Source organism: Aotus nancymaae, unplaced genomic scaffold (genome assembly GCF_030222135.1).
Source record: "Aotus nancymaae isolate 86718 unplaced genomic scaffold, 86718_ANA_hifiasm-v0.15.2.pri h1tg000131l, whole genome shotgun sequence".
Classification (NCBI taxonomy): Eukaryota; Metazoa; Chordata; class Mammalia; order Primates; family Aotidae; genus Aotus; species Aotus nancymaae.
The window spans coordinates 1,146,125-1,172,546 of NW_026988546.1; the positions used below are offsets into that span (position 1 = coordinate 1,146,125).

General features: G+C 41.4%; 1 protein-coding gene and 1 long non-coding RNA gene across 2 annotated transcripts in view; both read right to left on the reverse strand.

Moving 5' to 3' along the window:
• Positions 1–1,144: 1,144 nt before the first annotated feature.
• Positions 1,145–26,422, reverse strand: part of KANSL3 (KAT8 regulatory NSL complex subunit 3) — a 79,856-nt gene continuing 54,578 nt past the window's right edge. Inside the window, exon 20 of the mRNA XM_064371281.1 lies at positions 1,145–1,770. Within this exon, the coding sequence (XP_064227351.1) occupies positions 1,675–1,770 (96 nt within the window). The 3' untranslated portion in view covers positions 1,145–1,674. The remainder of the gene's footprint in view (positions 1,771–26,422) is intronic.
• LOC135272797 (uncharacterized) lies at positions 12,565–26,085 on the reverse strand. The gene is made up of 2 exons (XR_010340760.1): positions 16,208–26,085; positions 12,565–15,839 (listed from the first exon to the last, which is right to left on the reverse strand). It is a non-coding gene; the product is annotated as an uncharacterized LOC135272797 (long non-coding RNA).

A 26,422-nucleotide genomic window follows, 5' to 3' on the forward strand; every position in this document is an offset into this window, starting at 1 on the left:
ACTCTGGGCACACTGCCTACGGGGTAGCCCGCTTTGTAAGAAGCAGCATCTCCACTGCTGCTGTGCACTGCTGCTTCTATAAAAGTTGCTATCTCACCCCACAAGCTCACCCTTGAATTCTTTCCTGGACAAGTCAACAACCTTCCTGGGCTAAGCCCCAATTTGGGGACTCACTTGCCCTGCATCACCTTGTCAAATCAGAAGAGATGCTTTTATTTTGGCAGAGTATTTTTTGTTTTAGACAGTCTTGCTCTGTCGCCGAGGCTGGAATGCAGTGGTGCAATCTCAGCTCACTGCTACCTCCACCTCCCAGGTTCAAGTAATTCTCCTCCCTCAGCCTCCCATGTAGCTGGGACTACAGGCATGCACCACCATGCCCAGCTAATTTTTGTATTTTTAGTAGAGATGGGGTTTTACCATATTGTCCAGATTGGTCTTGAACTCCTGACCTCGTGATCCACCCCCATTGGCCTCCCAAAGTGCTGGGATTACAAGTGTGAGCCACCACACCTGGTCTTTTTTTTTTTTTTTTTTTTTTTTTTTTTTTTGAGATGGAGTCTCACTCTGTCATCCAGTCTGGATTGCAGTGGTGCAATCTCAGCTCACTGCAACCTCTGCTTCCTGAGTTCAAGCAATTCCCCTGCCTCAGCCTCCCAAGTAGCTGGGATTATAGGCATGCACCACTATGCTCAGCTAATTTTTGTATTTTTAGTAGAGATGGGGTTTTGCCTTGTTGGCCAGGTTGGTCTCAAACTTCTGATCTCGGCTTCCCAAAGTGCTAGGATTATAGGCATGAGCCACTGTACCCAGCCTGGGCAGACTATTACTAACATAAAATTTTCAGAAATTTCTCAACAATTGTCAATGTCTTTGCTGTCCATATGTTGTCTATGATTCCTGGTGCTGCATTTTCTAATATTATACAAAACAGTATAGTGTTATCAGTTATAATTTGTAAGTTTTTAAAATGTTAATTTGATTGCAACTTTAATTCTCTAATTTGAATCTACCATCTTCTGGGCCAGGGTTTTTAATTGAAGATTCACATCACTTAACTATGGAGTTTCATTAATATATACGTGTTTAAGACCTAATCCAGATTTGCTGAATCTCTTTCCTCAAGTCAAATAAAAACAAACCCAGACTAAGTAAAGAGACTTTATTGGAAGTGTTATTGCAAGGGGATGTGGTAAGGGACTATTGCCAGGGGGAGGTTGTTCTGACCATAAGATCTGCAAGTGTCTCAAAGGTTGGGCAAAGGGCTTTTCTTTTGTAGAAGAGAGTAAATAAGGCTAGAAAGATCCAGGTATGGGAAAGCAGAATGGGAAGGTGTCATGACATGATGGCAGACCCAAGAATGTCTTATCCCAAAGACAGTCTATCTTCCTTCCCATCTTTTTTTTCTTTATTTTTTTTTCTTGAGACAGAGTCTCACTCTGTCAGCAAGGCTGGAGTGCAGTGGCATGAATATGGCTCACTGCAGCCTCAACCTCCTGGGCTCAAGTGATTCTCCCACCTCAGACTCCTGAGTAGCTGGGTCTATAGGCATGCACTACTACACCTGGCCAATTTTTAAATTTTTTGTAGAGATGAAGTCTTACTTTGTTGCCCAGGCTGTTGTTGGATTCCTGGGTTCAAGAGATCCTCCAGTCTTGGTTTCCCAAACTGTAGGTATCACAGGTGTGAGCCATTGCACCTAGCCCAGTCTGTTGTCAGAAGTAACAGGGCTATCTGCTGGCTCAGGGTGAGGGTGGGCCAATGATTAGGAGCCTTGGGGGAAGGAGAGAATATGAACCAAAGATTTTGATTTTATTTCCATTTGTTCAATGGGGACAAAAGAGTTCAGCTAATCATTTATGAGGCAAAGAATTGGAATTTGGAAAGTCTGTCTGGCCTGGTCATGAGTAAACAAGGGGCATCTGGGAGTCTTATCCAAGTCATATAGGGAAGGGTGGTCTTCACAATAAGCTGCTTCCTGGAAGGCAGAGTGGGTGGATTTCTCAGCCTTTGCAATTTTCTAGAAACTTAACATTGTCATTGGTATATTCTAACTATATACTTGGTTTATTTATGATATATTGTGGCTCAGGTTTGTTGTTTTATATCTTGAGATTTTTTTCCCTGAAAAGGTTATGTTCATTAATTTTTGTAAATTAGATGTAACATCTGCTTTTCTTTGAAAATGGGGTTAATCATTATATTTATAGATATTTTACCTAATAATGTTTTGACTGACTTCATCTTATTTTGCATGCCCCAGAAACAGCAAATATTCTTATGAGTTGCATTATCTTTGTAATGACTCTCATCACACCTTTCACTTTTGATGATTATAAGCTTTCTCTATTCTACCGACAGTGTTCTGTTTTACTCTGATGCTTCTCTGAAAGGACGTGAAATCACCTACAGACCAGGGTGCTTTGTCTTCAATAAAGATGGACTGTCTCAGAGCTCCGTGGAAAAGGACTATGCCAGGTGCCTTTGGGTACAGACTTCTGATGGCACTGCTTAAGCCACATAATTGGACTGAGTCAGGATTTCTAGAACTCTTGAGAAACAAATGGATTCATGAGACTGCTAACCTAAGATTGAGCAGAGCAGGAATTAATGATATAGGACTGAATGAACTGATGGGAGATGGTTGTGGGTTTTGCTAGGAATATTGTTGTTTTAATGCTCTGTTTTCTGAATATATAAAGAGCTCTTTATCTTAAGCTATCTATAACTCATAACAATTTAGTAGACTATATTCTTGTAAACTAAAATGAACATTTGTGTATTGGTCTATTCTCACACTGCTATAAAGAACTACCTGAGACTGGATAATTTATGAAGAAAAGAGGTTTAAGTGACTCACAGTTCAGCAGGCTGTATAGGAAACACGGCTGGGAGGCCTCAGGAAACTTACAATCATGGCAGAAAGCCAAGGGGAAGCAAGGACATCTTACCATGGTGGCAGGAGAGAGAGAGCGAGCAAAGGGGGAAGTGCCACATGCTCTCAAACAGATCTTGTGAGAACTCACTATCATGAGAACAGCAAGGGGGAAATCTGCCCTTATGATCCAATCATCTCCCACCAGGCCCATCTGCTGACATGTGGGGATTACAATTTCACATGAAATTTAGATGGGGACACAGAACCAAACCATATCAATTTGCAAATGGTGTATGTTTCTTATTGCCTGGTCTTTCCAGAATTTGGAAACTGAGTATTCTTAATTTCATGGCAATGTAATTATTTGAACAGATTCGATAAGAATCTGTCCTCCTTGTCCACAGGACAGAATTGGAAACATTGGTTATGCAACAAAGGCTTTTAAGTCTTATGTCATCTACAGATAGTTTTTTTCTTTTACTCTGGTGCTTTCCCAAATGTCATGTTTGAGAATGACGCTCATTTAAGCAGTTATGATCAGAACTAAGATTGACTTTATGGAGCCTGTGACAAACAGACTACTGTGGTAAGCACTAATAGGACAATCACAGTACAGAACTCTAGGGTTTGGAAGCAAATCCATGCCCTCTTCTCCAGGAACGATTATCCATTTCAAAAAGATTCTGCTTTTTGATAGAGAAGATACAAGATGGCTGATTAGGAGCAGCTCAGGACTGCAGCTCCCAGTGAAAGCACAGAGGGTGAGTGGATGCCACATTTCCAGACAGATTTTTATTGCCCACAGACCAGGAGATTACCAGGCAGAGGAGCCCCACGGGTTGCCAGCATGGCTGTTTTGGCCAGTGCCCTGGTGCAGTGGTTCTCCGTACAAAATACTCTGGTCTGGGTGCCATTTTAGTTGGCCAGAGGAGCTCCAGGAAGGCACATTTGCCCATTCAGCTGATTAAAAAAGGGGACTGAAACAGGGAGCCAGGCAAGGAGATTCCTAGGCAAAAAGCCCCACGAATCTCAGCATCACTGTTTCAGCCGGTGCAGTGGGTCACCGCATAGGAAATCACACAGATCCCAGCACCTTTTCAACAGGTGACTGGAACACCTGGGAGAGAGTCAACCATTCAACTGAAAAAAAAAAAAGGCTCTGAGGCAGGGAGCCAAGTGATCAGGCTCAGCTGGTCCCACCCCCACACACACACACACACAAAAAAAACAGCAATTGGAAGTGCTCTGGGTTGAGAATTTCACAGCAAGCACAGCTGAACCTGGCATGGTTCAGCTCTGTGGGGGAGGGGCATCCATCATTACCAAGGCACTAGACCACTACCGAGGTAGTCCTCCATTGCTGAGGCAGCCTGCCGTTGCCAAGGCAACCCACCGTTGCCGAGGCAACCCGCCATTACAGAGAGAGTCCGCCATTACAGAGGTGGGCCACCATTGCCAAGGCAGTTCTAACTACACCCATATAAACAGGACTGCAGGGAAGTTCACATGGCAGCTGGGCAGAGCCCACAGCACCTCTGCAAAGCCTCTGCAGGCAGACAGTGACTAGACTGCCTCCTTGCTGGGCAGGGCAGCCCTGAAAAAAAGGCAGCAGCACAACGGAAACTCATAAATAAAGCCTTAATTCCCCGGGACAGAACACCTGGGGAAAAAAAGGGGTTTACGAGTTCTGCTGTAGCAGACTTAAACCTGCTTATAGCAGACTTACACCTGCCCAGCAGCTCTGAATGAACAACAGAGCTCACAGCTCAGCATTTGAGCTCCTATAAAGGACAGATTGTCTCCTCAAGCAGTTCCCTGACCCCTGTATATCCAAAGAGTCACCTTATAAAGGAGAGATCAGACTGACATCTGGCAGGTATCCTTCTGGGACAAAGATAGCAGAGAAAGAAACTGGTAGCAAACCTTACTGCTCTGCAGTTGCTGCAGGTGATCCCCAGGCAAGCAGGGCCTGGAGCGGACCTCAGCAGTCCTACAACAGAGGGGCCAGACTGTTAGAAGGAAAACTAAGAAACAGAAATAACTTCATCATCAACAAACTGGACGTCCACTCAGAGACCCAATCTGAAAGTCAGCAACTACAAAGACGACAGGTGGATAAATCCACAAAGATAGGAAGAAACCAGTGCAAAAAGGACAAAAACAGCCAAAACCAGAATGCCTCTCCTCCTACAAGGGATCACAACTCCTCACCAGCAAGGGAACAAGGCTGGATGGAGAATGAACAAGATGAAATTACAGAATCAGGCTTCAGAAGGTGGGTAATAAAAAACTTCCATGAGCTAAAAGAACATGTTCTAAACCAATGCAAAAAAACTAAGAACGTTGAAAAAACATTTGATGAAATGCTAACGAGAATGGACAATTTAGAGAGGAATATAAGTGAATTGATGGAGCTGAAAAATGCAACACGAGAACTTCACGAAGCTTGCACAAGTTTCAACAGCCGAATTGACCAAGCAGAAGAAAGGATATCAGAGGTTGAAGATCAACTCAATGAAATAAAACAAGAAGGCAAGATTAGAGAAAAAAGGGTAAAAAGGAATGAACAAAGTCAACAAGAAATATGGGACTATGTGAAAAGACCTAATCTACGTTTGATAGGTGTACCTGAATGTGACGAAGAGAACGAATCCAAGCTGGAAAATACTCTTCAGGATATTATCCAGGAAAACTTCCCCAACCTAGCAAGGCAGGCCAATATTCAAGTCCAGGAAATACAGAGAACACCACAAAGATACTCCTCAAGAAGAGCAACCCCAAGGCACATGATCGTCAGATTCACCAGAGTTGAAATGAAGGAGAAAATGCTAAGGGCAGCCAGAGAGAAAGGTCGGGTTACGCACAAAGGGAAGCCCATCAGACTCACAGCAGATCTCTCAGCAGAAACCCTACAGACCAGAAGAGAGTGGGGACCAATATTCAACATCTTTAAAGAAAAGAACTTTCAACCCAGAATTTCATATCCAGCCAAACTAGGCTTCATAAATGAAGGAAAAATAAAATCCTTTGCGAACAAAAAAGTACTCAGAGATTTCATCACCACCAGGTCCGCTTTACAAGAGCTCCTGAAAGAGGTACTATACATAGAAAGGAACAATCAGTACCAGCCACTCCAAAAACATACCAAATGGTAAAGAGCATCAACACAATGAAGAATCTGCATCAACTAACAGGCAAAACAGCCGGCTAGCATCAAAATGGCAGGATCAAATTCACACATAACAATATTAACCCTAAATGTAAATGGACTAAATGCCCCAATCAAAAGACGCAGCCTGGCAAATTTGATAAAAAGCCAAAACCATCTGTGTGCTGTATCCAGGAAACCCATCTCACATGCAAGGATATACAAAGGCTCAAAATAAAGGGATAGAGGAAGATTTACCAAGCAAATGGAGAGCAAAAAAACCCAGGAGTTGCAATTCTCATGTCTGACAAAATATACTTTAAAGCAACAAAGATCAAAAGAGACAAAGAAGGACATTACATAATGGTAAAAGGATCAATGCAACAAGAAGAGCTAATGATCCTAAATATATACTCACCCAATACAGGAGCACCCAGATACATAAGGCAAGTTCTTAATGACTTACAAAGAGACTTAGACTCCCACACAATAATAATGGGAGAATTTAACACCCCATTGTCAATATTAGAAAGATCAACCAGACAGAAAATTAACAAGGATATCCAGGACTTGAACTCAGACCTGGAACAAGCAAACCTAATAGACATTTACAGAACTCTCCACCCCAAATCCACAGAATATACATTCTTCTCAGCACCACATCACACCTACTCTAAAATTGACCACACAATTGGAAGTAAATCACTCCTCAGCAAATGCAAAAGAACGGAAATCATAACAAACAGTCTCTCAGACCACAGTGCAATCAGTTAGAAATCAGAATTCAGAAACTAACTCAGAACTGCACAGCGTCATGGAAACTGAACAATTGGCTCTTGAATGTTGACTGGATGAACAATGAAATGAAGGCAGAAATAAAGATGTTCTTCGAAACCAACGAGAATGGAGACACAACATACCAGAATCTCTGGGACACATTTAAAGCAGTTTCTAGAGGAAAATATATAGCAATAAGTGCCCACATGAGAAGAAAGGAGCGATCTAAAATTGACACCGTATCGTCAAAATTGAAAGAGCTAGGGGAGCAATATCAAAAAAACTCAAAACCTAGCAGAAGACAAGAAATAACTAAGATCAGAGCAGAACTGAAGGAGATAGGGACACAAAAAAAAACTTTCAATAAATCAATAAATGCAGGAGCTGGTTTTTCGAAAAGATCAACAAAATAGACCACTAGCCAGATTAATAAAAAAAGAAAAGAGAGAATAACCAAATAGATGCAATAAAAAACAATAAAGGGGATATCACCACAGATTCCACAGAAATTCAAACCATCATCAGAGATTGAACAACTCTATGCACATAAACTAGGAAACCTGGAAGAAATGGATAAATTCCTGGACACTTGCATCCTCCCAAGTCTAAACCAGGAAGAAGTTGAAACCCTGAATAGACCAATAACAAGGTCTGAAGTTGAGGCAGCAATTAAGAGCCTACCACCCAAAAAAAGCCCAGGTCCAGATGGGTTCACAGCCGAATTCTACCAGACAAAGAAAGAAGAGATGGTACCATTCCTTCTGAAACTATTCCAAATAATCCAAAAAGATGGAATCCTTGCCAAATCATTTTATGAGACCAATATCATCCTGATACCAAAACCCGGCAGAGATTCAACAAGAAAAGAAAACTACAGGCCAATATCCATGATGAACACAGATGCAAAAGTCTTCAATAAAATACTGGCAAGCCGATTACAACAGCACATCAAAAAGCTTATCCACCATGGTCAAGTAGGATTGATCCTGGGGATGCAAGGCTGGTTCAACATACGCAAATCTATAAACATAATTCACCATATAAACAGAACGAAAGACAAAAACCACATGATTATCTCAATTGATGCAGAGAAGGCCTTTGACAAAATTCAACAGTACTTTATGCTAAAAAACCCTCAATAAACTAGGTATTGACGGAACGTATCTCAAAATAATAAAAGCTATTTACGACAAACCAACAGCCAACATCATACTGAATGGAAAAAAACTGGAAGCATTCCTTTTGAAATCTGGCATTAGACAAGGATGCCCTCTCTCACCACTCCTATTCAATATAGTACTGGAAGTTCTAGCCAAAGCAATCAGGCAAGAAAAAGAAATAAAGGGTATTCAAATAGGAAAGGAGGAAGTCAAATTGTATCTATTTGCAGACGACATGGTTGTATATCTAGAAGACCCCATCGTCTCAGCCCAAAATCTCCTGAAACTGATAAGCAACTTCAGCAAAGTCTCAGGATACAAAATCAATGTGCAAAAATCACAAGCATTCCTATACACCAATAACAGACTTAAAGAGAGCCAAATCAAGAACAAACTGCCATTCACAATTGCTACAAAGAGAATAAAATACCTAGGAATACAACTAACAAGGAACGTAAAGGACCTCTTTAAGGAGAACTACAAACCACTGCTCAATGAAGTACGAGAGGACACAAACAGATGGAGAAACATTCCATGTTCATGGTTAGGAAGAATCAATATCATGAAAATGGCCATACTGCCCAAAGTAATTTACAGATTCAACGCTATCCCTGTCAAGCTACCAATGACCTTCTTCACAGAACTGGAAAAAACCACCTTAAACTTCATATGGAACCAAAAGAGAGCCCACATATCCAAGTCAATTCTAAGCAAAAAGAACAAAGTGGGAAGCGTCACACTACCAGACTTCAAACTATACTACAAGCCTACAGTAATCAAAACAGCATGGTACTGGTACCAAAACAGAGATATAGACCAATGGACCAGAACAGAGTCCTCGGAGGCAACACAACATATCTACAACAATCCAATCTTTGACAAACCTGACAAAAACAAGCAATGGGGAAAGGATTCCCTGTTTAATAAATGGTGTTGGGAAAACTGGCTAGCCATGTGCAGAAAGCAGAAACTGGGCCCCTTCCTGACACCTTACACTAAAACTAACTCCAGATGGATTAATGACTTAAACATAAGACCTAACACCATAAAAACCCTAGAAGAAAATCTAGGCAAAACCATTCAGGACATAGGCGTAGGCAAGGACTTCATAACCAAAACACCAAAAGCATTGGCAACAAAAGCCAAAATAGACAAATGGGACCTAATCAAACTCCACAACTTCTGCACGGCAAAAGAAACAGTCATTAGAGTGGATCAGCAACCAACAGAATGGGAAAAAATTTTTGCAGTTTACCCATCTGACAACGGGCTGATATCCAGAATTTACAAAGAACTAAAACAGATTTACAAGAAAAAAACAAACAAGCCCATTCAAAAGTGGGCGAAGGATATGAACAGACACTACAAAAGAAGATATACATGAGGCCAACAAACATATGAAAAAATGCTCATCATCACTGGTCATTAGAGAAATGCAAATCAAAACTACATTGAGATACCATCTCACGCCAGTTAGAAATAGAAATTCCATTTGACCCAGCAATCCCATTACTGGGTATATATCCAAAGGATTATGAATTGTTCTACTATAAGGACACATGCACATGAATGTTCATTGCAGCACTGTTTACAATAGCAAAGACCTGGAACCAACCCAAATGCCCATCGATGATAGACTGGACAGGGAAAATGTGGCACATATACACCATGGAATATTATGCAGCCATCAAAAACGATGAGTTTGCATCTCTTGTAGGGACATGGATGAACCTGGAAACCATCATTCTCAGCAAACTGACACAAGAACAGAAAATCAAACACCGCATGTTCTCACTCATAGGCAGGTGTTGAACAATGAGAACACACGGACACAGGGAGGGGAGCACTACACATTGGGGTCTGTTGGGGGGAAATAGGGGAGGGACAGTGGGGAGTAGGGAGGTAGGGAGAGATAGCATGGGGAGAAATGCCAGATATAGGTGAAGGGGAGGAAGGCAGCAAATCACACTGCCATGTGTGTACCTATGCAACAATCTTGCATGTTCTTCACATGTACCCCAAAACCTAAAATACAATTAAAAAAAAAAATTCTGCTTTTCTACTGGCCCTTAGTAAAGAATAAACACTGAATCATATCAAGTAACCTTGTAACTTGAGCTTCCCAACATAAATTTATAGTTATTGACCCACCTATCCACAGATTAGACCTGTGCAGCAAAAACAGAAAAGGCTGAACTCAAGCAGGTCCAGAGGACACAAGTAAGTCAGACTCCTTTGACACTGACTCCTGTTGCATTGTCTCCTCTCGCTCAATCCTCATCTATGCCTGCTGGGAGTTCCTTATGACTAGGTAGCTGAGAAGGAAATATCTGGGCTTGATTTGCAGACAGTTCTCCATATGCTGACACCAACAGAAAGTGGATGGCGATATTACAGTCTCACTTGGGTGACTCTGAAGGACAGTGATAAACAGAGCTGAGAATGGGGGCTAGGATCCTAATTCTTTTAATTTTTTAATTTTTTTTTTTTTTTTTTTTTTTGCTTTTGAGACTGGGTCTTGCTCTGTTCCATAGGATATGAAGTGCAGTAGCTCAATCATGGTGGCTTACTGAAGCTTTGAACTCTTGGGCTCAAGAAATCTTCCCACCTCAGTCCCTTGAGTAATTGGGACTACAGGTACATGCCACTATGTCTGGCTAACTAAAAAAAATTTTTTTTTTTGGAGACAGGGGTCTCACTATGTTACCCAGGCTGGTCTTGAATTCCTGGCCCAAAGCAATCCTCCTGCCTTAGTCTCCCGAGTAGCTGGGATTACAGACATGTATCAGTGTGCCCACCTGGCTAATGAGACCTAATTCTTAATTCTTGGCCTTTCTCTTCAAGTTGCAAGTTGGGACAGGAAACAGAAGTCAATGCAGGGCAGAGAATTTCTCCTCACATGCCCCTCCCTTTTTATCAGGAAGAAACCCTTCCCAGTAGCCTCTGGCACAATGCCCTTAAAATTCATTAGCCAGGACTGGGCTACATGCCCATCACTCAACAGGGAATGGGTCTCCCTTCCCTGAGAAAGGACCCGGGTCTTCCCTAAGTCTTCCACAACACTGTAATTCTAGTGGTATGAAGAATGGGAGAACAAGTCATCAGTTTTGTAGGCCATTCTTAACCTGCCCCTTGGCCAACCCCCCGCCCCTCCGCCACACACACACATTAGGATGCTTCCCTAGCCACCTTCTCTTCAAAAGCACCAGTAAATATAAACAAATCCACTTTCTCCTACAGAGATACTAACCATCCTTTGCTTGATCTACTAATACCTATGTAGTCAGAGCCATATCATCTATTCCAGTTTCTCAAGGAATTTTCCCCAAACCAAAAGGTCTCTTCCCCAAGAGGAATTCTGGTGCCAACTCATTACAAAAACTAACAAAAAACTACATGCATGGTGTGATCTCAACTACTGAAAAATATGTATGGAAAAGGACTAGAAACAAACATACTGAAATGTAAATAGACGATGCTTCTGGTTGATGAGATTATAGGTATTCTTTTTTTTCTCCTTTATGCTTTTCTATACTTACCAACATTTCTACTCTCAATATGTATGCCCTTTCCAGCTGAAAAATACACCTATCAGGTCAGATATTCTGGTTGCCCCTCCAGATACACATCCTTGCTTTGCATCCTAGGAAACTATCCCAGGAGGGTGACCTGTATGAACTGCATTGAGTCCCTTATCCTCTGGCTTCCAGCTAGGCTTAGCCAATGAGATGCACCAGCAGGCGATGAGAGGCAGGAAAGGAGATCCAAATATTTAATTTCAACCTTCCACTCAACAGCTCTCTCTGCAGCCTCTCCATGGCTGCAGCTCTCCCAGAACCCAGTAACACTGCTCCTTCAGGCCTATGGGAGCCCACAGGGCTCTGAGAGGACAGGTGTGCTTCTGGAGGCTGCAGGGATGGCGGAGCCTGCTCCCTGCTTCATGAGCTCACTGGGGCCTTGCTGAAGCGTTGAGGGTGTGTCCTGAGAGTTTCACAGCCCCGTTATTTCCCTTCACTCTGACTAAATTGTCCCTTCACCCATTCTAATGTGCCCCTTGAGTCTGTCATCTTTTGTTGCCACATTAACTAATATGTCTATTAAAAAACTTCTGAAAGACACACCTGTCTACTCAGAGCGGAAGACTTGAAACTGTGTCAATTCACTTAGATGTACACACTGATATGCACATGTAGCTCTCGGTACCTAAACAGGAACACAACCTACCCCACAGCCTGCTAATGGCTTCCAGAATAACTTCCTCCTTAGCTGAAGTGCCACTAGAGGAGAAATTCCAATTCTCATTTTACTGAAATGTAGGATCCTTGGCATAAAAAATTTCCTTTGAAAAGTGATACATGCTATAACCTCTCTGGTAAACAGTTCCGCAGTATCTGCTAAAGCTGGACCAGAGCATATTCTGCAACCCAACAACTCCATTCCTCCAACAGAAATGTGTGCATGTATTAACCAAAAGACATGTACACAGTTGTATTATTTGCAATAATCCAAAACTATCATATGAAATATTTCAAATGATCTATTACATGCAACATGGATGAACCACAAATATATAATGTTGAAAGAAGCCAGACATACAAAAAATACATGATTCCATTTTTATTATGTTTAAAAATAGGCAAAACCAACTTATGGTGGTAGAAGTTAGGAAAGAGGTTGCCCTGGAGCAGAAGGATAGTATGGTAAAGTTCTATTTCTTATCTGTATGTTGGTTAAACAGCTGTGTGTTGTGAAAATTCATTATACTGTATAGTTTCTATTGGTGCACTTTTATGCACGTACATTATATTTGAATATAAAAGTTTGCATTTTAAAAAGTGTCAAGTGTAGAATCCTGCAAACCAGAGATATCATAGATCCAAATAATTTTAGGTTTCCTATGCCCAGAGTGGGTTCCATAGAAGGTAAAAGACTTTTGTCTCTGCCCTCAGTATCCAGTATTCCAGCCCACGAGACAATGGCACTCCCTGAGTGAGACCAATCCATAGAAGCCGTAGCAAAAACTCAGAACCAGCGCTGCCACCTGCTGTTAGGCCAGAACAGTGAGACAGAATGAGCCCTTCTAGAAGACATCTGGCTCTTTCCCAGCCTTCAAACAGCAGCTACGCAGCCCGGCAGACTTCCTGTTCTGAGTCTCAAGAGGGCTCCTGGGAATTGAGGAGGATGCCTGAGAAGAGATTCCCAAAGCCTACTGCTTTAGTTTCCCCCCTTTAAGAATCACCTAAGGGGCCAGGTACAGTGGCTCATGCCTGTAATTCCAGAACTTTGGGAGGCCGAGGCAGGCAGATCACAAGGTCAGGAGTTCAAGACCAGCCTGACCAACATAGTAAAACCCCATCTCTACTAAAAATACAAAAATTAGCTGGGCGTGCTGGTGCATGGCTGTAATCCCAGCTACTCAGGAGGCTGAGCCAGGAGAATCATTTGAACCCGGGAGGCAGAGGTTGCAGTGAGCCAAGATCACACCATTGTATTCCAGCCTGAGCAAAAGAGTGAGACTCTGTCTCCAAAAAAAAAAGAATCACCTAAGGCTTGCTCCTGTCACCTGCTACCATTTAAGACGTTCCTGCTTCCCATTCTGCCATGATTGATCTAGTTTGGGGCACTAAGAAAAATAAGACATCAGTTTGAGAAGAGCCTCTATCAGAACAACATGAATTCTGCTAAATTTAATCACGAACCAACATCAAATTTATGGTGATGCTTGGGTGGAAAAATGGTGAAAAATCATTGATGTTTTACAAAAAGTTTAGAGAGAGAATGCCCCAAAGAGATCAGCAGATTACGAATGACTAACTCATTTTAAGAAGGAACAAAATGATGTTGAAGATGAAGCCTGCAGCAGCGGACCATCCACATCAATTTGCAAGGAAAAAATTAATGTTCTTTGTGCCTTAACTGAAGAGGATACACAATTAACAGCAGAAACAGTAGCCAACACCATAGTAATTTCAATTGTTTCAGCTTACACAATTCTAACTGAAAAATTAAACTTGAGCAAACTTTCCACTTGATGGATATCAAAACTGTGGTGTCCAGATCAGCTGCAGACAAGAGCAGAACTTTTGGTGGAAGTTTTACACAAGTGGGATTTGAAGCATTTCTTTTCCTTTTTTTCTGAGATGGAGTCTCGCTCTGTCACCAGGCTGGAGTGCAGTAGCATGATCTCGGCTCACTGCAACCTCCACCTCCAGGTTTCAAGTGATTCTCCTGCCTCAGCCTCCTGCATAGCTGGGACTACCAGCACAGGCTACCACACCCGACTAATTTTTGTATTTTTAGTAGAGATGGGGTTTCACCATATTGGCCAGGGTGGTCTCAAACTCCTGATCTTATGATCTGCCCGCCTTGGCCTCCCAAAGTGCTGGGATTACAGGCATGAGTGACCATGCCCGGCTGATTTGAAGCATTTCTTTGAAGAATTGTAACAGGAGATGGAACGTGGCTTCACCAATACAATCCTGAAAACAAAGCACAATCAAAGCAATGGCTACTAAGAGGTGGAAGTGGTCCAGTGGATTGGTCAAAAGCAAAGGGTATGACAACAGTTTTTTTTAGGCATTCTTCCTGTTGACTTTCTGGAGGGCCAAAGAATAATAAATCAGCTTATTATGAGAGTATTTTGAGAAAATTAGATGGAGCATTAGCCAAAACGCCTGGAACAGTTTCACCAGAGTCCTCCACTGTGACATTGCTCCTGCTCATTCTTCTCATCAAATAAGTAATTTTGCAAGCCTTTCAATGGGAATCATCAGGCATCCATATTACAGTCCCAATTTGGCTCCTTCTGAATTTTTTTTTTTTTTCTTTTTGACACAGTGTTTCACTCTGTTGCCTAGGCTGGAGTGCAGTGGCCCAGCCATGAATCAATGCAGCCTCTACCTCCCAGGCTCAAGTAGATCTTTCCACCTTAGCCTCTTGAGTAGCTGGGGCCACAGGCACATACCACCACACCTTGCTAATTAAAAAAAAAAAAAAGGTTTTTTTTTGGTTTTTTTTTTTGGTAGAGATGGGGTCTCCCTATGTTTCTCAACCTGGTTTTGAACTCCTGGACTCAAGCAATACTTTCACCTTGGTCTCCCAAAGTGCTGGTATTACAGGGTGAGTCACTGTGCCCAGTCCTCAAATTCTTTTTGTTTCCTAATTTAACAAGTCTTTAGCTGAACCTAGTGTCTCACACCTATAATCTCAACACTTTGGGACACTGAGGCAAAAGGATTGCTTAAGGCCAGGAGTTCAAAACCAGCTTGGGCAACATAGCAAGACCTCATTTCTACTACAAATTTTAAAAATTAGCCAGGCATGATGGCATGTGCCTGTAGTCCCAATAATTTCAGAGGCTAAGGCAGGAGGAGTGCTTGAGCCCAGAGGTTCAAGGTTGCAACAAGTTATTATCTCACTACACTGCAGCCTTGCAACAGAGTAAGACACGGTCTCTGAAAACAAAAATTAAATGGCTGGTATCATGGCTTACAAAAGTGTCTTAGACTTGATGGAGCTTATGTTGAGAAATAAAGTTTATATTTTTCAAAAACAAAAAAGAATCACCTAAGGCTCCTATTAAAATACAGATTTGGCCTGGTGCAGTGGCTCACGCCTGTAATCCTAGCACTTTGGGAGGCCGAGGTGGGCAGATCACCTGAGGCTACGAGTTCCAGAGCAACCTGACCAACATGGAGAAATCCATCTCTACTAAAAATACAAAATGAGCTGGGCATGGTGGTACATACCTGTAATCCCAGCTACTCGGGAGGCTGAGGCAGGAAAATTGCTTGAACCAGGGAGGAGGAGGTTGAGATAAGCCAAGATCATGCCATTCCACCATTCCACTCCGGTCTGGGTAACAAGAGCAAAACTCCATCTCAAAAAAAAAAAAAAAAAAAAAAAAGCAGATTCAGACAGGGACAGGCATGGTAGCTCACATCTATAATCCCAGCACTTTGGGAGGCCAAGGTGGGTGGACTGCTTGAGGTCAGCAGTTTCAGACCAGCCTAGACAACACGGTGAAACCCCCCCCCCATCTCTACTAAAAATACAAAAATTAGCTGGGCGTGGTGGCACACACATCCCAGCTACTTGGCGGGGCTGAGGCAAGAGAATCACTTGAACCCAGGAGGCAGAAGTTGCAGTGAGCCAGGATTGCACCACTGCACTCCAGCCTGGGCAACAGAGCAAAACTGCATCTTAAAAAAATTAATAACATATATAACAGAACAGAACAGAACATACAGATTCCACCAGGCACAGTCGCTCACACCAGCACTTGGGAGACCAAGGTGGGAGGATGGCTTGAGCCTAGGAGTTCATGACCAGACTGAGCAATATAGTAAAACCTTGTCTCTAGAAAAAAAGAAAAATAGTTAGGAGAGTGTGGTGGCATGCTGCAGTCCCAGCTACTCAGGAGGTTGAGACAGGAAGACTGCTCCAGCACGGGAAGTTGAGGCTGCAGTAAGCTGTGATCACATCACTGCACTCCAGCCTGAGTGACAGAGCAAGACCCTGTTGTTATTAATTCATTCATACAATACAATACAATACAGATTCTGGTGGGGTGCAGTGGCTCCACACTTGTAATAAAAATGCAGATTCCAGGGCCCCATTCCAGACCTGAATCACAAGCTATAAGGATAGGAGTTGGTATTATTTTAAATCCAGTTAACTCCCTGTGAGCTGGGGCAAGGTGTAATCTCCAAGGACCTTCCCAGCTCTTACTTATCTGGCATTTTGCTCTCAGGGTTCTGAGTGCACAGGGGTCTGGATCAGAAAGGTTGAGAGAAAACAGTTCCCATCAGATGCAAGTTACCCTAGACTCTAGTATTTCTTTTACAATAGGCAAGTTTAATACACTTACATTTACTGTAATTACTGTTAGCATAGGATATATTCCATATTGTTCGATATTTATTATTTATAGAGCATTTTCTTTTTTTTTTTCCTTGCTTTCCAATAGATATAACAAGTCTTCTTTTGTTAGTTTAAAAGGTTTACATTATGGCCAGGCACAGTGGCTCACGCCTCTAATCCCAGCATTTTGGGAGGCCCAGGCAGGTGGATCACTTGAGGTCAGGAGTTCAAGACCAGACTGACCAACATGGTGAAACTCCATCTCTACTAAAAATACAGAAATTAGCTGGATGTGGTGGTGCATGCCTGTAATCCCAGTTACTCCAGAGGCTGAGGCAGGAGAATCACTTGAACCCGGGAGGCAGAGGTTGCAACGAGCTGAGATTATGGCACTTCAGCCTGGGTGACAGAGTGAGACTCCATCTCAAAAAAAAAAAAAAAAAAGGTTTAAGGTGGTTACTGGTATATTACTATTGATTCTTATCTTCATATACTATTATAACCTTCTTAAATTTACCAATATCCTCCCACGAGCGCTTCAACATGCTGCTTCTATCTTTTGCTCCCTTATACCATCCCCATATTGATATTTAGAATTTTAGTTCTAGATGGCTATAGATTATATTTTCTTTGAGGCTTCTTTTAAAGATAACAACAAACTTTATAGATACTTAACCACCCTCACTTTCTATATCTCTGTCTACTTCATCTGGACTTGTTTCTGAGTACTTCTAAATATTTCATTCAATATGAGTGTTTTGTCTTAATGACTTTAACATTATGAAAAATTTCAAACAGAGAACAATGGAAAGATTTGTATAGTGAACATTATATCAGACTCAAGGTTAGCCGAGATTCTTGAATCTACAAATTTTGTCTTTCATCAAATATAAAAATATTTCAGCCATTATTCATTTAAATACTTTCCTTGGGGGGCCTCATTCTCTTTCCTCTTGTCCTTGGACTTCAAAAATTATTTGTACATTAGATCTTTTGATATTGTTCTAAGGTGTTAATCATTATTTTCAATCTTATTTTTCTCTCCCTCAGATAACTTGTTTTTGTCTTAAAAGTCAGTACGTCAGCTGGGTGCGGTGGTTCACGCCTATAATCCCAGCACTTTGGGAGGTCAAGGTAGGCAGATCTCGAGGCCAGGAGTTCAAGACCAGCCTGGCCGACTGGTCAAGCTGGTGAAACTCCATCTCTACTAAACCCCATCTCTACTAAAATACAAAATTTAGTCAGGCGTAGTGGCACATGCTTGTAATCCCAGCTATGCTAGAGGCTGAGGCAGGAGAATCGCTTGAACCCGGGAAGTGGAGGTTGCATTGAGCTGAGATTGCACCACTGCACTCCAACCTGGGCAACGGAGTCAGACTGTCTGTCTCAAAAAAAAAAAAAAAAAAAAATCAGTAACTCTTCTGTAACTTCCAATCTGCTATGCCCATTGAATTTTCTATTTAAAGTATTTAATTCTCCAGTTACAGAATTTCCATTTGGTTCTTTTTTCTAGTTTGGACTTCTCTTCTGTACTTCTTACCACTTTCTTCATTATGAGCACTTTCCTTTATATCCTATAGCACATTAAGAGCTGCTTTAAATTCTTTGCTTGCTAATTTGAATATTTGTATCATCTCTGGGTCAGTCTCAATTGATTGCATTTTCTATTGAACATGGGTAATATTTGCTTCTTTGTTGAATAAGTTTGCATTATATTCTGGACAAATGATATGTTCCAGAAATGCTGGATTCCATGTTGCTGAAAAATACTGATTTTTCATGCTAACAGGCAGATAACTTTACTAGACTCAAACTGCATACTGCCTGCCTGCCCTGCAGTCAAAGACAGCTGCAATTTCAGCTTATTCTTTTAGTCTTAGCTGGACTGCTGGAAGTCTGCCACATGCATGTATAGTTTAGGAGCTATAGGAGGTTTGGACAGAGTGTGCAGGAAATCTGAGGCTCGCTTACTTCTTCCTGTATCCCCTCACTTTCCAGCTGCAATGGCCAACCCAACCTTTGCTATTTTGTTCTGCAAGCTGGACAGAACAGCTATGGCAACACATTTCTGAGCTTTAGCTGCTCTGCACAGTACAGACTATGGTTTGTCCTCAGGCTAAAAGCCATACAAACAAAATTCACTGTTTTATTCTATCTGAGTATCACTCACCCTCCCATTATCTGTCTGATTTTGTTGCTCTCCAGCAACTTATGGGAAGTTTTCTTTTACATTTTTTCATTTATAGTTATTGTATGTGCATGGAATGGTCTAGTAGGAGCTACTTGGTTATTACCAGATGTGGTCCCCTTCTCACTCAATTGAGTCTCAACATTTGTATAATCCTTCTAATCTCCATCCAAAGCAAGATATACAACGTCCCCCAACACCACCACCACTGTAAAAATCTCTGTACTCCATTCTGCTTACAGTGTCTCTCAATCATGATCTGACTTCTATAACCACAGACTAGTTTTGATAACATTTGGATTTTGTATCAGTGGAGTCATACCATGTACAGTCTTTTGGGTCCACCTTCTGCCATTCAGCATGCTATTGAGATTCATCTGGATCATTGCATGTCAGTGGTTCTTTTCATTATCAAATAGTGTTCCATTCTATGAAAATACTGCAATGTATATATCCATTTTCCTATTAAGGGACATTCAGACTTTCAGTTTGGGGCCATTATGAATAAAGCCATTATGAATATACTTGTAGAAGTTCACTACTTTTGTGGACATAAGTTATCATTTCTCTTTCAAATATACATTGGAGAGGAATTGCTCAAACAGTTCTTCAAAGTGGTTTACTATAATAGACTACCACCAGCAATGTCTAAGAGTTCCAGGTGTTCCTTATCCTTGCTAACACTTGGTATTGTTAATTTTACCCATTCTAGTGAGTGCAAAGTGGCATTTTATTGGTTTAAAATTGCATTTTACTCACGACCAGTGATAATGAAAACTAATGCGCACATTGGCTACCTGGATATCTTCTTGTTTAATGTCTCTATCCAAAACTTCTGCCAATATTTATTACATTTTTTAAAAATAGCGATCTGTGGTAATTCTTTTATGTACTCTGGGTATGTGTGTGCCCTTGGTCAAATATGTATTACAAATATTCTGAGTTTGTGATGTGTCTATTTTTTTTTTTTTTTTTGAGACGGAGTCTTGCTCTGTTACCAGGCTGGAGCGCAGTGGCGCAATCTCAGCTCACTGCAACCTCCGCGCCTCCTGGGTTCAAGTAATTCTTCTGCCTCAGCCTCCCGAGTAGCTGGGACCATAGGCGTGCGCCACCTTTTTGTATTTTTAGTAGAGACGGGGTTTCACCATGTTGGCCAGGATGGTCTTGATCTCTTGACCTCGTGATCCGACTGCCTCGGCCTCCCAAAGTGCTGGGATTACAGTGATGAGCCACCGCGCCCAGCGTGATGTGTCTATTCTTTTTTCACTTTTATTTTTAGAGATGGGGTCTTGCACAGGCTGGAGTGCACTCATGGTGCTCGGCAGCCTTGAATTCCTGGACTCAAGAGATCTTCCCACCTCAGAGTCCCAAATTGCTTGGATTACAGGCATGAGCCACTGCACTCTACCTGCTTTTATTATTTTTAACTGACACATAAATACATACGTATTTATGGGGTACAGTATATTTCAAGACGTGTATACAATGTGTATGATCAAATCAGTTTAATTAGCATATCCATTACCTCAAACATTTCCTATTTCTTTATGTTGGTAACATTCAAATCTGTTTTTCCAAGAATCTGAAAATCTATAATAAACTGTTCATTACAGTCACCCTATAGTTACAGAACGCTAGAAGTTATTCCTCCCATCTATACTCCCTACTTCTATAAGATCAGCTTTTTTAGTTTCTATACGTGGGTGAGAACACACAGTATTTTTCTGTCCAGACCTACTTCACTTAACATGTCCTCCAAGTTCATCCATGTTACTGCAAACTATAGAATTTTGTTTTTTTACTAAGTAGTATTTCATTGTGTATATATATCCCATTTTATTTATCCATTCATCTGCTGATGATTCCATATTATTCCAATCACTTAGCTTGATTCCATATCTTGACTGCTGTGAATAGAGCTGTAATAAACATGCGAGTGCACCAATGTGTCTTTGTATGACAGATCTTCTGAAGCTGTGTATGCCTGAGGACATTCTTATCATATCCTAACATTTAAATTCTATGTTCTGTCCTCCAATACATTAAAAACATTAATGACTTCTTGAAGCAAAGATTCATGTTGTGATGTCTGACATTAGTCTGACTCTGGCTCAAACTCTGTGGTGGATCTGCATTTTCTCTATGGAAGCCTTTACAATTTTGTCTTTTTTTGGCTTAGGTAAAGGGTTCATGACCAAGAACCCAAAAGCAAATGCAACAAGAACAAAAATAAATAGATGGGACCTAATTAAATGAGAAAGCTTCTGCACAGCTAATGAAATAACCAGAGTAAATAGACAACCCACAGAATGGGACAAATATTTGCAAACTATGCATCCGACAAAGGACTAATAACCAGAATCTATAAGAAACTTAAATCAGCAAGAAAAAAAATAAGTAATCCCATCACAAACGGGGCAAAGGACATGACTAGCCAATTCTCAAAAGAAGGTATGCAAATGGCTAAAGAACATATGAAAAAATATTCAACACCACTAATTATCAGAGAAATGCAAATCAAAACTACAGTGTAAAACCACCTTATTCCTGCAAGAATGGCCATAATTAAAAATTAAAAAAAACAGATGCTGGCATGGATGTGGTGAAAAGGGAACACTTTTACACTGCTGGTGGGAATGTAAACTAGTACAACCACCATGGAGAACAGAATGGAGATTCCTTTAAGAACTAAAAGTGGAACTACCATTCGATCCAGCAATCCCACTACTGGGTATCTATTCAAAGGAAAAGAGTCATTATATGGAAAAGTCACTTGCATATACATGTTTATAGCAACACAATTTACAACTGCAAAAATATGGAACCAGCCTAAATGTCCATCAACCAACGAGTAGATAAAGTGGAGTGTGTGTGTGTATGTATGTGTATATATTGTGTATGTATATATATATATATATATACACACACACATACATACACACACATACATATATACACACGTGTATGTATATATATAGACACACACATACACATACACACACACACACTCATATATATATATATACACATACATACCACGAAATACTACTCAGCCATAAAAAGGAACAAAATAATGGCATTTGCACCAACCTGGATGGAATTGAAGACCATTATTTTAAGTGAAGTAATTTAGGAATGGAAAACCAAATATCCTATATTCTCACTTAATAAGCTAAGCTATGAGGACACAAAGGCATTAAGAATGATATAATCGGGCTGAGTGCGGTGGCTCATGCCTGTAATCCCAGAACTTTGGGAGGCCGAGGTGGCGGATCACTTGAGGTCAGGAGTTCAAGACCAGCCTGGCCAACATGGTGAATCCATGTCTACCAAAAATACAAAAATTAGCCAGGCATGGTGGCGGGTACCTGTAATCCCAGCCACTTGGGAGGCTAAGGCACGAGAATGGCTTGAACCTGGTAGGTGGAGGTTGCAGTAAGCTGAAATTGCACCACGCACTCCAGCCTGGGCAATAGCGCAAGACTCAGTCTCAAAAAATAAATAAATAAATAAATAAATAAATAAAATAAAAAAATATAATCAACTTCGAGGACTTTGGGCTAAGGATGGGAGAGGGGTGATTAAAATACACACATTGGGTACAGTGTACACTGCTCAGGTGGCAGGTGCACCAAAAAATCTCCGAAATCACCACTAAAGAATTTATCCATGTAACCCAAAGCCACCTCCTTCCCCAACAACTACTGAAATAAAATTTAAAAATAAAAGATTTTCTTTGATTATAATGTGTCTAGATGTGGGTTTTCCTTATTGCTCTCAGTTGAGACTCCATGTGAATGCTCTCAAACTGAGGCCTTTCAACTTTCTCTTAATTCTCAGAAATTTATCCTCCATTATGTAAAAAATTACTTATTTCATTTTCGTGACTTTTAAAAATTGAAAAAAAAATTTGAGAGACAGAATCTCACTATGTTGCCCAGGCTGGAGTGCAGTAGCTATTCACAGGCCTGATCAATGCACACTACAGGTATGAACGCCTGGCCTTACGCAATCTTCCTGAGTAGCCAACTTTCCCTTCATGATTCTTAATTGTGTTCTAGTGTTACTTCTATCCTCTATACTTCTTGGCTCTTCTAATGCCTTCTGAGAGAATTCCTAATTCTAATCTTCCAACTCATTAATTCTTTAGCCACCTCCCTTCTACTTTTTATCCCGTCACTACCTTGTTTTAGCTATTATATTTTCTATAACTTATATACTTTTGGGTTTTTTTTTTTTTTGAGGAATCTCACTCTGTCACCCAGTCTGGAGTGCAGTGATGCAATCTCGGCTCACTGCAACCTCCACCTCCTGGGTTCAAGCAATTCTCTTGCCTCAGCCTCCCGAGTAGCTGGGACTACAGGTGCATGCCACCACATCTGGCTAATTTTTTGTATTTTTAGTAGAGACGAGGTTTCACCATGTTGGCCAGGATGGTCTCGATCTCCTGACCTCATGATCCGCCTGCCTCAGCCTCCCAAAAGTGCTGGGATTATAAGTGTGAGTCACCACACCCAGCCATATTTCTTAAGTTTTTAAATACCAGTTTCCTGTTGTTTCATATCAATATCTGACCAACCATATCTCCTTAAATGTATTAATCACATATTAACTTACCTTTTCCAATAATTGTGCTTCAGAAAGTAAATGTTGTCCACTTTTGCCTTTTGTGAGGTGCCTGTCTCAAATGTTTAGTTATTTGGGGGCTGGTGTTGAAGGCCAAGCGGGAAACTGAAACTTTAATCCCAGTGAGTTGTAATAAGGCTCCCAACTCCCATTCCTGTTGTGCCATTAGAGACCACATGGTTAGCTTGGAAATCTAACCCCACCTGGCAATGACACACCCCTGTCCCAGCTGAGGTGGTGTCAGCAAAGACCTACTGGAGTCAGGACATTTACCACTGCCTAGAAACAAGGCCACGTGAGGAAGACCAACAAGGCACTCCTTCCCTTCCAGCTAGGCTGGCTGGCATCAGCAGAGGCCAGGTGAAGAGTCAAAACTCCCACCTCCACCCAGCAGTAAAGTCTCCACCCCAATGTCAATGAAACCCAAGTGGGGATCCTAGATTTCTGCCCCATCTGGCAGTAACAAAGCAGCTCTTTCATCTCTCATTCCCCTACAAAAGCAGTGTCAGATGAGGCCTACTAAAACAGAAGATTTAAACAAGATCGAGAATTTCATAGATAACACCCAAAATGTCTGGGTTTCATCCAAACCACTCAAAGAACATATCAAGAACCAAGAAAATCTCAACTCAAATAAGAAAAGACAACCAACAGATGCCAAACTTGAGAAGACAAAGATATCAGAATTGTCTAACAAAAGATTTTCAAGCAGCCATCATAAAAAATGCTCCAATGAGCAATTTTACACTAAGACAAATGAAAACAGAAATCCTCAGGAAGGATACAGAAGACAAAGCAAATTTGAGAAATAAAAAATAGAATAACCTAAATGAAAAAAGAAAACAATAATAGGCTCAATAGCAGAACTTGAAGACAGAACAACAGAAACAATCTGAAAACAGAACAAACCAACAGGGGGAAAAAAAAAGAACAGAGCCTGAGGGTGCTGTAGGGCTATACCTAAAGATCTGATAGTCATTACATTGGGGTCATGATGGAGACCAAAAATAAGGTGGGGCTGAAAAAATAGTAACTGACAATTCCCCAAATATGATACAAAAGCATAAGCCTACAGGTTCAAGAGGCTGAACAAATCCTAAACAGAATAAACTCCCCAAAATCCATGCAAAGGGGCATCATATTCAAACCTGAAAATTAAGAAAAAATAATGAAAGCACAAAGGAACAACACCTTATCTATAAGTGGGAAACAATTTGAATGACAGTGAATATTTCATCGGAAAACAAGCAAGCAGAATTTTTCAAATTCAAGAGCAGACTTCTGTGGTCAATACAAAATTTATCTAGCAAAACTATCCTTCTTTAATGAAAGGTAAAATTTAGACATTCTCGGACAAAGGAAAATTAAAAGAATGTGCTTGCCCGCTGACAACAAAGAAGACTGGCTTTTATCATTTCCTTCCTATTTAGAGAACTTTCTTTGTTCTCTAAATAGGAAGGAAATGATAAAAGAAGGAATCTTGGAACATTAGGAAAAAAGAACAATGGGAAGGGCAAAAATATGGCTAAATACAATAGACTTTCCTTAAGTTTTCTTTTTTTTGAGAGAGAGAGAGTGTCGCTCTGTCACTCAGGCTGAAGCGCAGTGGTGCGATCTCGGCTCACTGCCACCTCCACCTCTTGGGTTCAAGAGATTCTTGTGCCTCAGCCTCCTGAGTGGTAGAGATTACAGGTGTGCACCACCACTCCCGACTAATTTTTGTATTTTTTTTTTTTTAGTAGAGACAGGGTTTCATCATGTTGGCCAGGCTGGTCTTGAACTCCTAACCTCAAGTGATCTGCCACCTCAGCCTCCCAAAGTGCTGGGATTACAGGTGTGAGCTACCGCGCCCGACCCTTTTCTTAAGTTTTCTAAATTATATTTGAACCAAAACTTACAACACTGCCTAACATGGTTCTCAAAGTACAGAGATAGTTATACTAGAGGTGAGAGAGGGTAATGTGGACACCAGGAGACTGTGGTAAGTAATATTATGTATAAAATAACACTTTGGAGCAATCTTTAAAAAACTATACAAGGAGATACAACCCAAACCACTATGAACAAACAAAAATTTTATTCTAAAAAAAAAAAAAAAGTTCAAGTAACCCACTTATAGGCAGGAAGATGAAAACACAAAAAATGGGACAGAAAAAAAACTGAAATGGCTGACTTAAGGCCTAACATTATCCATAATTACATAAAAGAAAACAGTCTAAAAACTCTAATTAAAAGAAATTGGTATAGAAGAAAAAATCATATGCTACATGCAGTCTACAAGAAATTCACTTGAAATATAATGATAGAGATCGATCCAAGATGGCCGCTTAGGAGGAAGTCGAGATTGCAGCTCCGAGAGAAGGCGCAGAGGGTGAGTGGACGCCGCATTTCCAGACGGACTTTTACTGCCCACAGACCAGGAGATTCACAGGAGGAAAAGCCCCACGGGTCACCAGCACCGCTGGTTTGAGCGGAGTGGCCGCTCAGCCTACGCCCTGGAGCGGGGGGCAGTGGCTTCTTATGCAGAGCGAGAGAGACAGAGTTCCCTCTGAGCCAGAAAGGGGAGCTGAAGCAGGGAGCCAAGCCAGGAGACCCCCGGGCAAGGGAGCGCCACGAATCTCAGAGCCGCTGCTTCGGCTGACGCAGCGGCACACAGGGCAGCGGATTTTAACTGCCCACAGACCAGGAGATTCACAGGCGGAGAAGCTCCCCGGGTTCCCAGCGCCGCTGGTTGGACCAGAGCAGCTGCTCGGCCTGCACGGGGGGCGGGGAGCAGCGGCTCCTTG